Genomic DNA, 14,036 nt, shown 5'->3' with positions numbered 1-14,036 from the left:
ACACCTCTGGGACCCGGGTTCGAGTCTCTGCCTGGGTCACATGTGTGTGGAGTTTGCATGTTCTCCCCATGTCGTCGTGGGGTTTCCTCCGGGTACTCCGATTTCCCCCCACAGTCCAAAAACATGCGGAGGCTAATTGGAGTTGCTAAATTGGTGTGCGTGTGTGAGTGAATGGTGTGTGAATGTGCCCTGCGATGGGCTGGCCCCCCATCCAGGGTTGTTCCCTGCCTCGTGCCCATTGCTTCCAGGATAGGCTCCGGACCCCCCGCGACCCAGTAGGATAAGCGGTTTGGAAAATGTATGGATGGATGGGTCTCTATACTAAATAGAATACTAGACTGCGCACTTAGGTTCATGAGTACAGTGACACAAGTGCATGATTTTAAACATTTCTATGGGAATATAATATAATATGTATTCCAACATGCAATAGTTTAATGCAGCCCATAATAAATTATTAGCCATTTAAAGCATTTTTACATCTGTGTAATTTGTTGGCGAGGATGAAATGCTCCATAAAAAGTAACACAAATTCTTCTAAAACGTCAGCTGCTGGTGCTGGTTCTGTAGGACAGCTGTGTGTCACTCTGTCTGGTTTTGTCTTCCTTTGGGTAGCAGGGTCACACTGTTTCCCTGCATCTTTCAGTTTCTGAGCTGTGTATGATCATGCATATAACCGATTCCTATCTTGATTTTTATCTTCCCAGATGAATTAAATGCCAGTGTTTTGTGTACCCATTGTGTAATTATTATGTAATTACCATTTGATGGTCCCTCTTGTATAATAAATTGAATAGCATACCACTTCCAAATATAATTATGGTTTTAAATTAGTTAAAATTAGCTACTAGGTATTATTAATTGCTTAAAATATGTTAGTGGATTGCAGTCATCTGCAGGATATTGCACCAGTTCAATCCAGTTTGCAAAGATCAGATATAACATGTACTAAATTAAGGTTCCTGTTGAAATTCACATGATGTACATATTCGTATTATCGAGAAAGCTGTTATGATCCATCAGTAAATAACGTGGTTTTACGCAAAACATTCAAATTATTAAATGAATTACTTTTTCTTTAATAAGGCCATTTTGTTGCCACTGAAAATTATGTTGTTCTTTTTTCTTGCAGGGAGCTGGACAATGACATAGTTGCCAACATAGAAGATGAGGTGAGGACAACGGCTCGTTTTAGTTACAGTGTGTTATTGTGTGGTGCCAAACATCTGAGGTTCACCCTTTTGCCTCATTTTAGGACGTCTCTGAAGGCGATATTGATGACAACTTCAGGTCAATGTTTGCAAGGTTGTCAGGCGAGGTGAGTGTCATTGATCATAATCTTGGAATTATTTGTAATTGTGTGCTGTTCTGAAATGACAAAATCTTAAGGCGCTTTTATGGAATATGTGCTTTTGATGTCCTTTGAGAAAATCAATACCATTCCTATTATTTTGTAAAATATTATGAATTCTTAATCATCAAATCTGAACACGATTGTGTCTTTTCTTTTTCAAACCCCTGTGAATTATAAATGCACTGCATTGCTTATTGAAAGTGATTGTCATTACATTATGTAAAACAAATTTGAAAAATTGTAACATTCAGTGTCAAATTTAAATAGATTACACATTAATCGAAACAATTCCTATTATCCTGATGAACGATGGCGGACATTTTTCTAGTATTATGCTAATGAATGCATGATATTGTACACCACAATTTCTGCCACTCACTGCTCAAACTGGTTAATGTTTGATGAAAAGCATCTGTTATTCTTGGATGGATGGATGGATGGATGGATGGATGGATACTTTATTAATCCATGCAGGGAAGTTCAAGCATACATATTCTTCAGTAGCATAGATGTGCAATTTTGTACAGATGTGGAATTAATATGTCAGGGAGCCCTAAGATACTCGCTGTGTTTGGCTGTTCCCTCATTATTTGCTGTCACTCAATGTTACACCAACAGCCTTTGTCTTATAGAAGAATTTGCCCATAATGTTATGATGATTTTGGTGGCCACAACACTGTCCTGATCCTACATGACATTATGATATTTCAGGACATGGAGATTGCAGCTCACGAGCTCCGTACCATACTGAACAGAGTGGTGTCCAAGCGTAAGTCTGTCCGCGATGGCTCTCGAAATATATCGATGTAGCTACTTTATGGAAACAAGCATACATAGATGTGGAGCTGGATGATGGTTAATTTTCTTCATTCATTCATTTTTTAAATACTAAAATATTATATCTGTTTAATAGTTACATTTTGTGGAGGGACATGTCTGTTGAGAGATGAATCCATTTGCTTGCGAAAAACCTCTTCTGTCACACAGCAAAACAGTTTTCCCTCATGTGAGACATAAAGATGAGGAATGACGTGTGAAATTACCATCCCGTTGGTTTCTCTTTGTATCAGACAAAGACCTGAAGACTGACGGCTTCAGCATGGAGTCGTGCAGAGGAATGATCAGTCTCTTGGATGTATCGTTTACATGAAATTGTAAAAATATTGTCAGAGCCGCTTAAAACTTTTTATTTTAGTTTGCTGCAGTATACCTGTGTGTGTGTGTTGTGTGTGGTCCAGATATACTTTATATTGTGGGGGACCAAGGGACCCCACAACGTGATAAAAACTATTATTTTGACGTTGTGGGGACTATTTTTCTGGTCCCCATATGGATAACCTCAATTTCTAAAAATCTGACTGCAATCAAAAAGTAAAAATGGCAAAAGACTTTTATTTTGTCTGACTACTTATAGTTAAGGTTAGGGCTGGGTTGGGGTTACGGTCATCATTTTTGGATTTTGGTTTTTCCTATAGAAACGAATGGACAGTCCCCACAAAGACATGAGTACAGGTCTGTCTGTGCGTGCATGTGTGTATATATGTATAACATATTATGCTTTTATATTGCTGAAAAATCAGCACTCCTTGACTAGCTGCATAGAAAGATGGCAGCGCCCGACTTGGGCTGGTGGAGTTTCAGGTCATGTGGAACAAGATTAAAAAGTGGCTGGTAGGTATCTGTCTGTGTATTTCGGTAATTTCATTGCATAATTCATAAGGCATGCAGCAGTGTTCATAAAGGTGATGTCAATGTTGACCCGTACAGCCCCGGAGGCACAGAAACACTTGCATGATTACAGTGGATGGCAGATGGGTTTGACATTACAGCGTGTTGTCAGTAGGAGTGTCCAGGGGAAAATATGTCAGAATCTTAAAAGGGTGCCACTTCTGCAGAGGTGCTTGACTCTTTTTACCTGCGTGATGTTTGCCAGGGGGTCTTCAGGCAGTTTGACCTTGATAACTCAGGAACCATGAGCTCCTATGAGATGCGGCTTGCGCTGGAGTCAGCAGGTATCATGGCAGCTTTGCTCACAGTCCTCTCTATGGGTGTAGATCTGCATCCAGCTCTGACAGCAACTATTGACCGATTTTATTCTTGTTCGCATTACTGGACCTTTTTTGTTAGTATTTTAATGTATTTTAACACCTTGTATGTTTGCTTTACGCTTCTGGTTTTCCTCAAACTTTAGCTATCTTCTAAGTAATATAAATAGCTTTGTTTAAAGAGATTAAATAGCACACAAGCTGAATTTTCCAGCACTGTTAGCACTAAGCTTAGCTCAGCGGTGCTGTATCTCCCCACTTAGGCTTCAAGCTAAACAACAAACTGAACCAGGTCCTGGTAGCTAGATATGCGGACAATGAGATGATCGACTTCGACAACTTCATCTGCTGCCTGGTGAAACTGGAATCCATGTTCAGTATGTGATGATCTACAGTAAAGACTTGCATGTGTTTCTTTTTCCTTTTTAAAGGGCCTGTACTAGTAGGATTAGGACACAGGCAGAAGTAATGCAATACATTTTAATATTTTTGTTTTATTTTCATAAATTTATATTAGGTAAGATTTTAAAACATGAAAAAAGTGTGTATGTGTAAATAGTTTGTGTGTGTGTGTGTACAGTATGTGTGTGTGTGAATACATATACACACACAGACATATATACACACATAAATCTGTCTTTTTAACAGGAGCTTTCAAGGAAATGGAAAAAGAGACCAGTGGTGTGGTGGAGCTGAATGTCTCAGAGGTAACTGTCGTTCCTATAAAGATCTGCTCCTTGGAAGCAGAAATGCCACTCCTGCCTAAAGCCTGCTCCTCCTGCCTTTCTCAGTGGCTCTATATGACCATGTGTGGTTGAAGAGGAGGGGGCGCCAAGGCCCTGCACGCCGTGTGCCGTGCTTCGCTGCCTGCAAATAACCCAAACGTATCTATACTGAAGAAGATGATGGAGGGTTTTTGCTCTTCACCAAAACTCTTCCTTTTGCTGCTGCTACAAGGTCTTCTTTTTATTTAACTATGCAATACTTAATTTAATATTTAACTATGCGTCTACATAAAACATAACACTGCACTACAGTGAGTAAAACACTGACGCATGAATGATGTTATTGTATAAGCATTATAAGTATTATACATTCAGTAGGGTATTCTGCCTGCATGGTATTATAATTAACAATGCTAGCAGTCGAAATGCTAGCCCAGTCTCTCATCTCACCATTTTATCCTGATAAAGTAAGTCGTTTATGCCTTTGAAATGTTTCCCTCAATGTATTTTTGGTGCTGCAATTTTAATTGAAGGTTACAATAAAAAAAAAAAAAGTATGGTATATTAATTAAACACTATTATTGCATTATTGTTTTTTCGGTTCATTGAAAGTGTACTTAATTGCGTAGGATATTAAGCTGATAGGAGAGCAAGATGGAATATACAACAACCAAAGAATTCCTATGTACCTGTACACGTATTTATGCAAATGAATAATAAAAATGGTCTTAAATAGCCCTTGTGGTATGCTGTGCACTGACAGTGACATTATGATGTAAAACATCCATCAAGATTTTGGAATATACACGGCAATACATTTTAAATGGCTTTTTAATGCTTTCTGCTGTCGTTTTGGTAACTGATTATCCACATCCTATATAGGGAGTCACGGGATGTAAGGCAGAATCCGTTTATTTTAGGTTGACAAATAATTAATATTAAAGACTCATACCTGGAATTTTAAATTTTATGTAACTGGCCGACTGTCCTACGTATCCCCCTGCCTTGTGCTCAGTCCTGTTTGGGATCAGGTCCCCCACCCCGCCCCCCCAGGCACGACTATTACCGACATATGGAGATGGATGGAGAAATCTATATACATGTATTCTGTAACTCTTTCCTCTGAACATTTTCCATCTCTCCATGTTCTATATCGCAAATCGAGTACAAGGCCATGATGAAGCAGGTGTCAGTCAGTCACACACAAACACAGAATCGCAAGTTGAGGGCAGTTTATAGATGCCTATTTGTCTGTGTGTTTTTGGACTATAAACTTCAAAAACTGAAAGACACAGGCAGGTTTTGAACTTGTGACCTGGAGGTGGGAGGCTACCCACTCAGTCACCATAGTACCTGCTGGAACATTTTACCATTTAAAAAAAATTCAGAGGATTATTATTTTCTTTAAATTGATCACACAGCCCATTCCATTTTCAAGGAACCAGGATTATATTGCATCATTTCTGGAATTGAGAAATGCCATGGAAATGGAAAAATGCTACGGAGGATGGTCCAAAAGAAAAGCTAGGAAGTTTTCAACTTCTGAGTTACTGGGACTGTGTCAATACATCGCAATGTGAGAGAGTACAAATAATGAATAATATATGGAATACACCCCTTTTCTTTCAGATAATCCATGCACAGAGCACTGGTATCTCCATGCATTTCAACCAATCAGATGGTGGTGACACAACCAGCTTGTTTGGTCACTACTAGAAGCAGGGCCATGTCAGCATGGAAACAGCTACTTTACAATGGAAAACTGAGAGTTTGCAGTACAAATTGAGTACAGGTTGGTTCTTGGTGGCAGTGGAAATGAATGAACTGGGATGAATGGTCAGCAGTTCCCATAAACACACTCCTAAACCTTGTGGACAGCTTTCCCAGAAGAGTTAAACACTGGATGTCGCGTTGAATACAGCCGTCTATGGGAGCGAATGCGTCAACAGAGCCGCCATCTTGGGACGGGGTAGAGCTCCTTTTAAAGCTGTGATAACTGCAAAGGGTAGGTCAACAAAATATTAAAGCCTATGTATTAAAAATGGGATGTCATTAAAGTACATGTCTCTGTGTAAAGGCAGGTGTCCAAATACTTTTGGCAATTTAGTGTACATGGTAATGGAAAACATATTCATTCATCAGAACAGTTGTTTTCCCCATAGCACCCAGAAGGTACAAGAGTGGGTTGAATACAATACTTTCTCTATTAAACAAGTAGCAGTTTTACTTTGTTTTTAATTGGCTACAGCAATGTAGGTTTAGTGATAAATTGTTTGCCAAAAGCTCAAAGAAGATCTTTAACATTAGTTACATATGTCTATAGTCTCTATAAAAACCTCCCCTCCCGGCACATCGCTTGGCACCATCTCCATGGTATGTGCCTGGGAAACCAGAAGATAAAATATACATATTACAGCTACCCTAATGTCTCCACTAGCCTCCGGTAAAATTTGGGACAGGCTTTAAGGTTCTTCTGCTCACTTACAAAGAACTAAAAGGTCAGACCTCTGCTTATCGCCAAAACTGCTTTAGGTATATAATAATGAGACTGAGGAATACAGACCTTCCTGCAGTTTCTCATATAAATAAAAAGACTGTTGGCAGTAGAGGATTCAGCCACAGAGCTCCTAGTCTAAGTAACAATCTGCCAGCATATGTGAGAGCTGCCCCCTCAGTCACTGTTGAAGCCCTCTGACTTCAGTGTAGCCTTCTACTGGTCTACCTGTGCATGTCTGGTCACATATCAGCATGTGCAGTTACCTTCTGAGTCAGTCTCCTCTCCACTGCCCTGATACTCTGAACCTGAGTTCATGCCGTTGGTATTGCAGACCATAGAGGTTTACTGGAAAGAAGAGGCCTGAAGGCTGATCTGCAGAACGGTGAATAGAGATCTGACCTACAGATGGTGTGATGACCTGCCAAGGGCAAAGAAGAGAACATCTCACACACACACACACACACACACACACACACTCTACTTTCCTCTAGCATGCCCAGCCACCTGACCACGGACCGGTGTTTTTTTCCTCCTGTATTAAACTATGAAGATTCGTTTGCACGTTTTTCTTCTATATTTTTCTGAATTCAATATGCATTTGTACTATTGTAACCCTGAACCGCTAATCCACTGAATTTCAGTCAGTGATAGTCTTGTTTAATTCTCCATCAGCCACTTTGGGCCAATTAATTTGTTAAAGTGCTATTTAAAACAAACTGAATTTTAAAAATGAGATCCTGTGCTTTAATCCTACCAACGCCCTGGTAGCTAAAGTCATCCTTCCATCCCTCCTTGGTCTAGTTAGGATCACCATGCCCTGGAATCTGTCCCAGGAAGCCCTGGCTGTACAGCAGGGGACATGCTGGCATACACACCCATTTCCTGGTACAGCAAAGCATTGTGGGTAATTTAGAGTCATCCATTCCCCTGAGCTGCTTGTCTTTGGAGTACAGGAGTAAATCAGGATAACTGGAAGAAATCCAGACAAGCACAGGGAGAACATGCAAACTCAGCAGTCACAGACGATGGCTGGAAGCTCTGGAAGCGTGAGGTGACGACGGTACCCAGTGAACCCCCGAGCTGTCTGACTGCACACTCAGTACATATTCAACTGCATTTTTTTACAATCTTAATCCAACAACTCAGTACCCAAATACGTCTCCTTTTTAAAAGTTTTCATGATATAATCTTTCAAGGGGACTTCATAATGTATTATGATCTGCAATTTCTCGAAGCCAGCGCAGTGAAATAATTTGAAAGCCTTCCTTTGAAAGAAAGTGAAACTAAAATAGAATAAAATGGTCAATATTAACATAGAAATGGCATATGTAGGAATATGTTTTAACGTTATTGACATTACCAATTAATGCTCCTAATGCCGGTCCAGAGAGGATGCCATTTTGACAATTTTCCACTTGCCTGAAACTTCGACAGTTGGTAAGGCAAATACATTTAGATTTATTTGAAATGGCTCTCCAAGATTTCACATGCCAAGCGAACATTGCGAGTTTTACTTATTTAGGCAAAATACTGCGAACTTCAAACCCCTTCCACCTTTCAAAGCTGACAGACTCGTGATGCAATGGCAAGACAGTCCAAGCAATAATTCAGCTAACAGGGGCTCATTGGTTGAACATCTACTGCTTCTCCCCACTAGCATACGATTGTGAAGGGACCAAAGAAACATTACATGAAAAGGAGGGATTCTCAGCTGCAAAAAATATAATATTCATTTTCAAGTTTCTGATATACACACAAGATAATTAGAATTCAAGAATAGATATTTTTCCAAATACTTATAATATTTATATAATATTTATTCAAATATTATATTAATGAACAGAAATCTTTAAAGAGCAACATGTTGCCACATGTTTATTGAGGAGAAAAACATTCACAAAACACCGTGGGTGTCCTCTTTACAAAAAAGAATGACGTTAGCCTCAATAATCCCGTCACCCTAAATAAGACTCTTTATTGGATAAATGGAAGATGAACGGATAGAATTGTGTTTTTCCACAAACTATTGTGATTATCGTTAAAAAAAACAATAGTAGTTATGTTGTAGCACACTCATACTGGATTTTACTCTATAATTTGTAATGTAATGTTGTGTAATTTTACATACGGCCAGGGGCGTCAGAAGCATTTTGAATGTGGGGGGGGCGACACACTGGCATAAAACTAATTTTATGTTAAATGTCGGGTGGTCCAAACGAATAATTATGAAATGTGAGGGGGACACGTCCCCCTCAGATTTAATGGCGGCGACGCTCAGATACAACAGCAACAATAATAATACTGAAGTGAGGCTGTGCGTGGCTGCGTGTTTGAATCTGCTGTGCGCATCATTTACGTGTCTTTTCACATGTTTTCCTTTATAACGTGCTATTTTCCAACAACATAAACACGCTTCTCCGTATCCTTCTCCAATGACGCTCCTGTAATTACCGCACCTCCACCGCTGGGTATCATAAATGCTACACACTCTTCTAGCAAATACACTGTGTGAGCTAACATTTCTATTTCTGTGATTTCCCTTTACTGTCTTTTTTACTTAACTTCAGTATGCAACAGTGTATCTAAGTGAGTCATTAATACCTCAGATTTGCCAAGGGAGCTATCAGCAGTGACACGACCTAGTCCATCATTATATCGTGATCAGTTATCAGTGAAGAATTCGTTTTTATTTGGCGAACCCATTAACTAGGGTTAATATCGGTCTGGAGTGACTTTTCGGCGTGTAAGCAATTTCATACCAGGCCCACTTGGCATTCATGTAGCAATAATTTTATCACACAGGGTTTTAAGTGAAAAAACTGCTGTATTATTGTGAATGGTATTATTCCCATTATCATCATCATCAACAACAACAACAACAACAACATTTTGCTCTACTAATATTTAAACCAAACACTTTAAATCCCCGAGCCCTATGCCCTCCGACACCCGTCAATCGGGAGTCACCCTTCCCCGTCCGTCCCTTTGTCGCTGGGCGTGTGTGGGCACAATCGCGCCTCCATTCATCATTTTATCCCCCCTCTCCGTGGGTAGTCAGTCATTTATTTAAAAAATAAAACAGGAGACTTCCAACTTCCCCATTCTTGCAAATTGGCTTTTCTTTTATTATTTTTGATGATATAGCTAGTATGTACATTTGCTAGGGCGTCTGCGCAAGCACGACGCATGCTAAGACTGAAAAAATCCTCATTTTGTGGTGACGTCCTTACTTCCAGCGAGCAGACCGCCCCCTCCTCTCCCTCTGCCAGCCTCGCTTAGCGGAATGCGGCTTCGCCTTCGCCGGCCCACAGCCGCAGTAAGGTGCGTGTGTTTGTCTTTTCTCATTGTTATGTAGGGGAATGCTTTTATTTTTCCTTCTTGGTGGTGGATTTATTAAGGGATCGTTTCGTATGGAGATCCGACTGGAAAGCGAGTGAAGACGAAAAAAAAGCCGAAGATCCAATTGACGTTCCAGGTAAAGAAGACGGTAAGGTTGCGCGTTTTAGTGATGAAGCTTATTATTCGGCTAGCGGTGGGCCTCCTTTTATCGTCTTTACCCCCCATGCAGACTTTAATTCCCGAACCGATGTGGCCGCGACCTGTCATGCATATTCGTGCTCGTCTTTATTCCCAGCCTCAATAACGTGTGGGATGGGGGTATGCTTCCACAAAGCGGGAGGACGTATGAAAATGCATTTTGATGACACGTCTGATGGTTGATCAGATCAAAGGACAACTTGGTTCGACCTCATCTTAGCGGTTTTTTTTTTGGTTGTGGTCCTCAATGTGCACAGCCGGCGAGCGCTCATAGGATGGCGGGGATCTTCTGACGTTTGGGGTCGGGGACAAGCTGCCGGATCTCCCCAATCCTATCATATAAGATCTGCCGGCCTTTTGCTGCTCGCAGATAAAGCATTTAGTCGCCCAGCCCCAAACACGGCTATGCTGCATGTTTATGCCAGATGAGCCACCTGCGTTAAAAATACCACCGCCGGCAAATATCTCCAAAATGCCTCCTGCACAATTTGCAGCCACTGCAGCTGCCGAGGGAGGAAACGCCGTACCACTGAAGCTGCTAAACATTTTTGCGGATTTTAGGCTACCGGCGGGCCTCCTTTTATCATACATTATGTTCTGCATGTGTTATTTTCTATCTAAATCAAATATGCATTCAGATCCTTGGTGCTTAAGCCAAGGATGGGTCCGGTGAAAATATGCATTTAACTAGATCTTCTTTGTTCCTTTGTCTCTTTTGTTTCTTTCTAAGACCACGTTGTTAGAAAGCAGCCTTAGGCAGCGAATTGTTAATTGTTTTTCTATGTAGGCAACTACTGTTAATTCCTTTTTATTGTATTGAACATCATTTTGGGAATTTATGGCTAAATTTCAAAACTTATCACCACAACATAGAGGAGCAGGGTATGTAGCCAGTATGTAAACTTAAAAACTGGAGTCACTATTAATTACGTATCAATGGGAAATTGTTTAGGAGCTTCACAGCAGACTTGGAAAGGGAATGATGGAGGGGTCCTGTCACAAATATAGCAGTAGACAGCAGTATTTTATAGACACCAATTAGCCAGAGCCAGATTACTGTTAATCCATGCGTCTTAATTTAGGGTGGATTGAGACATCTACCTATACTGACAAGTCCAAATAGTTACTTTATGTTTATACCACAGATTTCCAAGAATGCCACATAGTGTGTTTAAAGATAACATTTTCAGAATTGAGATTTTAATTGACATTAGGATTCCTGCAATACATTAGTATTTTTTATTTAGTCTAGCTATTCTGTAATGATTTAGTATTCTGTTGTGTCTTTCATATCTATCCCAGTATTGGCCTGCCTTGCACCCTCGTTCTTGATATAATGAGCACTTGCTATTAGAGATTTGATGTCAGAAGTTATACGCTGTGTTGTTCCCTGAAGCGTGAGCCTGCTGGTTATCGGGTTAGGATTGCTGTCGCGGGTGTGAGAGACTCGTTTTTTTAATCTTGCCGTGGACTAACCGAACAGAAACTGCTGTACTAATGCAGTCTGCTTTTGATGAGCTCTGTAATCCTCGTTAGCATTTTTTTGGCATTTAGTAATTCTCAAGTTTCTTGTTTATTCAAGGATGACCGAAATGCACCTGTATTTATATAAATTATGATTTGGGGACTTAGAAGGAAAGATCCCAGCTATGATTTTTGCAATTTTTTCCTAAACACTTTGAAGGGCTGCTCAGATCTGACAAAAATCGTAATCACAATTATTTTGGTCAATACTGTGATCATGATTTTTAAACACGATTACTCACTGACTGTGGAGATATCATGCATTTATTAAACTTTAAAAAACTGTCTTGTTAACAGTATATTTCCTTGAACTTTATGTATAATTCAACTGAGAAATTAATAAAAAGCAGTGGTTAGCACTGTTGCCTAACACCTCTGGGACCTGGGTTCGAGTCACCGTCTGGGTTACATGTGTGTGGAGTTTGCATGTTCTCCCCATGTCATCGTGGGGTTTCCTCCGGGTACTCTGGTTTCCCCCCACAGTCCAAAGACATGCTGAGGTTGATTGGAGTTACTAAATAGGAGTGAATGGTGTGAGTGCATGGTGTGTGAGTGTGCCCTGCAATGGGCTGGCCCCCCATCCTGGGTTGTTCCCTGCCTCGTGCCCATTGCTTCCGGGATAGGCTCCGGACCCCCCGTGACCCAGTAGGATAAGCGGTTTGGAAGATGGATGGAACTAATAAAAAAGGATGTGCTGGATTCATAACAGGACAAAACGGAAACATAACTGCAAAACAAAATGTGGCACAATCATTTTATCTGAATTATTTTGTTTTGATAATCACTATATTTTACATATCATAGACAACTTTGGAAGCAGTGAAACCTTACAGTAAAAAATATGAACTGGCAAAAATTTTAACCGTTTTTGTCCTTATCATGTCTCAAGCATAACTGGAGGTAGTTTTGAATGTCATCGTCTATCGAGAGCAGAGGGATCTCTAGATGGGGGGTTGTTACCTGACCCTGAAGGGGCCGCACTGGCATGTGTCTTTGTAGATAACTGCTGTATGCCACAGATTATGGTGTCATATGTCCCTCAAGCGGGGGGGGGGGGGGGGGGGGGCGTATGAACATGACGGCTGGAATATTCTGTATCTACTCAGTATACTGGAGTATGTAATGGAGGAGGTACATTGGATTTGCTTAGCACCAGATTCAGGTAAACAGGCGGTTTGTGAACCGTATCTTGAGCTTAGCCAACCTGATTTATTTTATGTCAGTGCTGTTAAACAAGCTAGCAACATAATGTTAGCTAGCTACAAGAATTGAAGCATATCATGCATGAATATTTATGAAGTGAATAGCATTGTGGTCTTATACCTTCCAAGTGTTTCCATGTGCTCTCTCTCTGTGGACTTCCTCTCCCAGACCCACAGAGGTCCAGCTGAAGTGGACTTTCATGTCTAAATTGCCTGCGCGCGGCTGCCTAAATCGCCCATGCACGCATGTCTGTGCTCGTGTGTCCTTGCGCATGTGCTTGTGCGCACACGTCTAAATTGCCTGTGCGCATGTATCTTTGCGTGTGTGCCTGTGCGCGTGTGCCTGTGCGCGCTTGTCTAAATTGCCTGTGCACGCATGTCCAAATTGCCTCTGCTTGTGTGCCTGTGCGCTCATACACATCCCGGGTGTCCCCTGCCTTACTCATCCTACAGAATTCTCCAGGTTCACTGCAGGCCTGCTTTGGATACGTTGTTATGGATAATATATGGAAAGTTACTTTTCTAGAGTATGCATCATTCTGCTAATGATTTTTCTTGCATCATGACCAACAGCTTCAAAGATTTAAAGCCACGTCATGCATTTTTTAATGAAATACTCATTAATATTGAAACTGCATCCAAAAAAACAATTTATTGCATCAGCCATTTCAAAATTTATAGAATGATTACTTGCAAGCTTTGTCTTTAAACCTGCGTCCCCCTTTTCATGTAGAGGTTGAAATCGTCTTGCAGAAAGCTTAACTCTACTCATGGATGTAGGTAACTGGGAGAGATGTTTCCTTTGAAGTAGTGATAGGGATTCTCTCTCTGTCAGCTTCAGGGCGACTGAGAGATGCCAGGTAGCCTGTCTTTGTGTGTTTGAACTGTGGGAGGAAAATTGCGTGATGGGGGAAGCAGCCAAATTCCACTCCCCCACAGGGGAGAAGGTGGAATCAACCCCCCAGCTGTAGAGGTGTGAGGCAACACTGCACCCCCCCCTGCTGCCTTATTGTGCTTTTATGATTGTTTATGCCTCTTTTTTTTTGTAAGAAACATTGTATATTTTGGGCCACTATTCATATCCAAAAATCAGCTGATCAAGACCTTCCCAGGGCGGCCATTCACACCCTGTCCTCTGTGATCGCATTTGTT

The 14,036-nt window shown here is 40.9% G+C and overlaps 2 protein-coding genes across 6 annotated transcripts in view; both read left to right on the top strand.

Annotated features, from left to right (window-relative positions):
- The window catches only part of LOC125715608 (calpain-1 catalytic subunit-like), a 41,432-nt gene extending 36,573 nt beyond the window's left edge, over positions 1-4,859 (top strand). The window contains exons 15-23 of the mRNA XM_048987373.1: positions 1,133-1,172; positions 1,256-1,318; positions 2,066-2,123; positions 2,425-2,489; positions 2,957-3,025; positions 3,288-3,366; positions 3,663-3,776; positions 4,048-4,106; positions 4,191-4,859. Coding sequence (XP_048843330.1) covers positions 1,133-1,172; positions 1,256-1,318; positions 2,066-2,123; positions 2,425-2,489; positions 2,957-3,025; positions 3,288-3,366; positions 3,663-3,776; positions 4,048-4,106; positions 4,191-4,217 — 574 coding nt within the window. The 3' untranslated portion in view covers positions 4,218-4,859. The remainder of the gene's footprint in view (positions 1-1,132; positions 1,173-1,255; positions 1,319-2,065; positions 2,124-2,424; positions 2,490-2,956; positions 3,026-3,287; positions 3,367-3,662; positions 3,777-4,047; positions 4,107-4,190) is intronic.
- A 4,876-nt stretch (positions 4,860-9,735) lies between these two features.
- The window catches only part of LOC125715372 (CSC1-like protein 2), a 49,806-nt gene continuing 45,505 nt past the window's right edge, over positions 9,736-14,036 (top strand). For 2 of the 5 annotated variants that reach the window (XM_048986773.1, XM_048986770.1), the window contains exon 1: positions 12,780-12,844. In XM_048986773.1, the coding sequence (XP_048842730.1) occupies positions 12,805-12,844 (40 nt within the window). In that variant the 5' untranslated portion in view covers positions 12,780-12,804. Of the gene's footprint in view, positions 10,109-12,779; positions 12,845-14,036 lie in introns of those variants that run through there. The other 3 variants (XM_048986778.1, XM_048986777.1, XM_048986776.1) reach the window with 3 other exon arrangements.

This window comes from Brienomyrus brachyistius, chromosome 20 (genome assembly GCF_023856365.1).
Source record: "Brienomyrus brachyistius isolate T26 chromosome 20, BBRACH_0.4, whole genome shotgun sequence".
NCBI classification, from domain to species: domain Eukaryota; kingdom Metazoa; phylum Chordata; class Actinopteri; order Osteoglossiformes; family Mormyridae; genus Brienomyrus; species Brienomyrus brachyistius.
The sequence above is the reverse complement of the archived record's forward strand: the minus strand, read 5'-3'. Positions and strand labels throughout refer to the sequence as shown.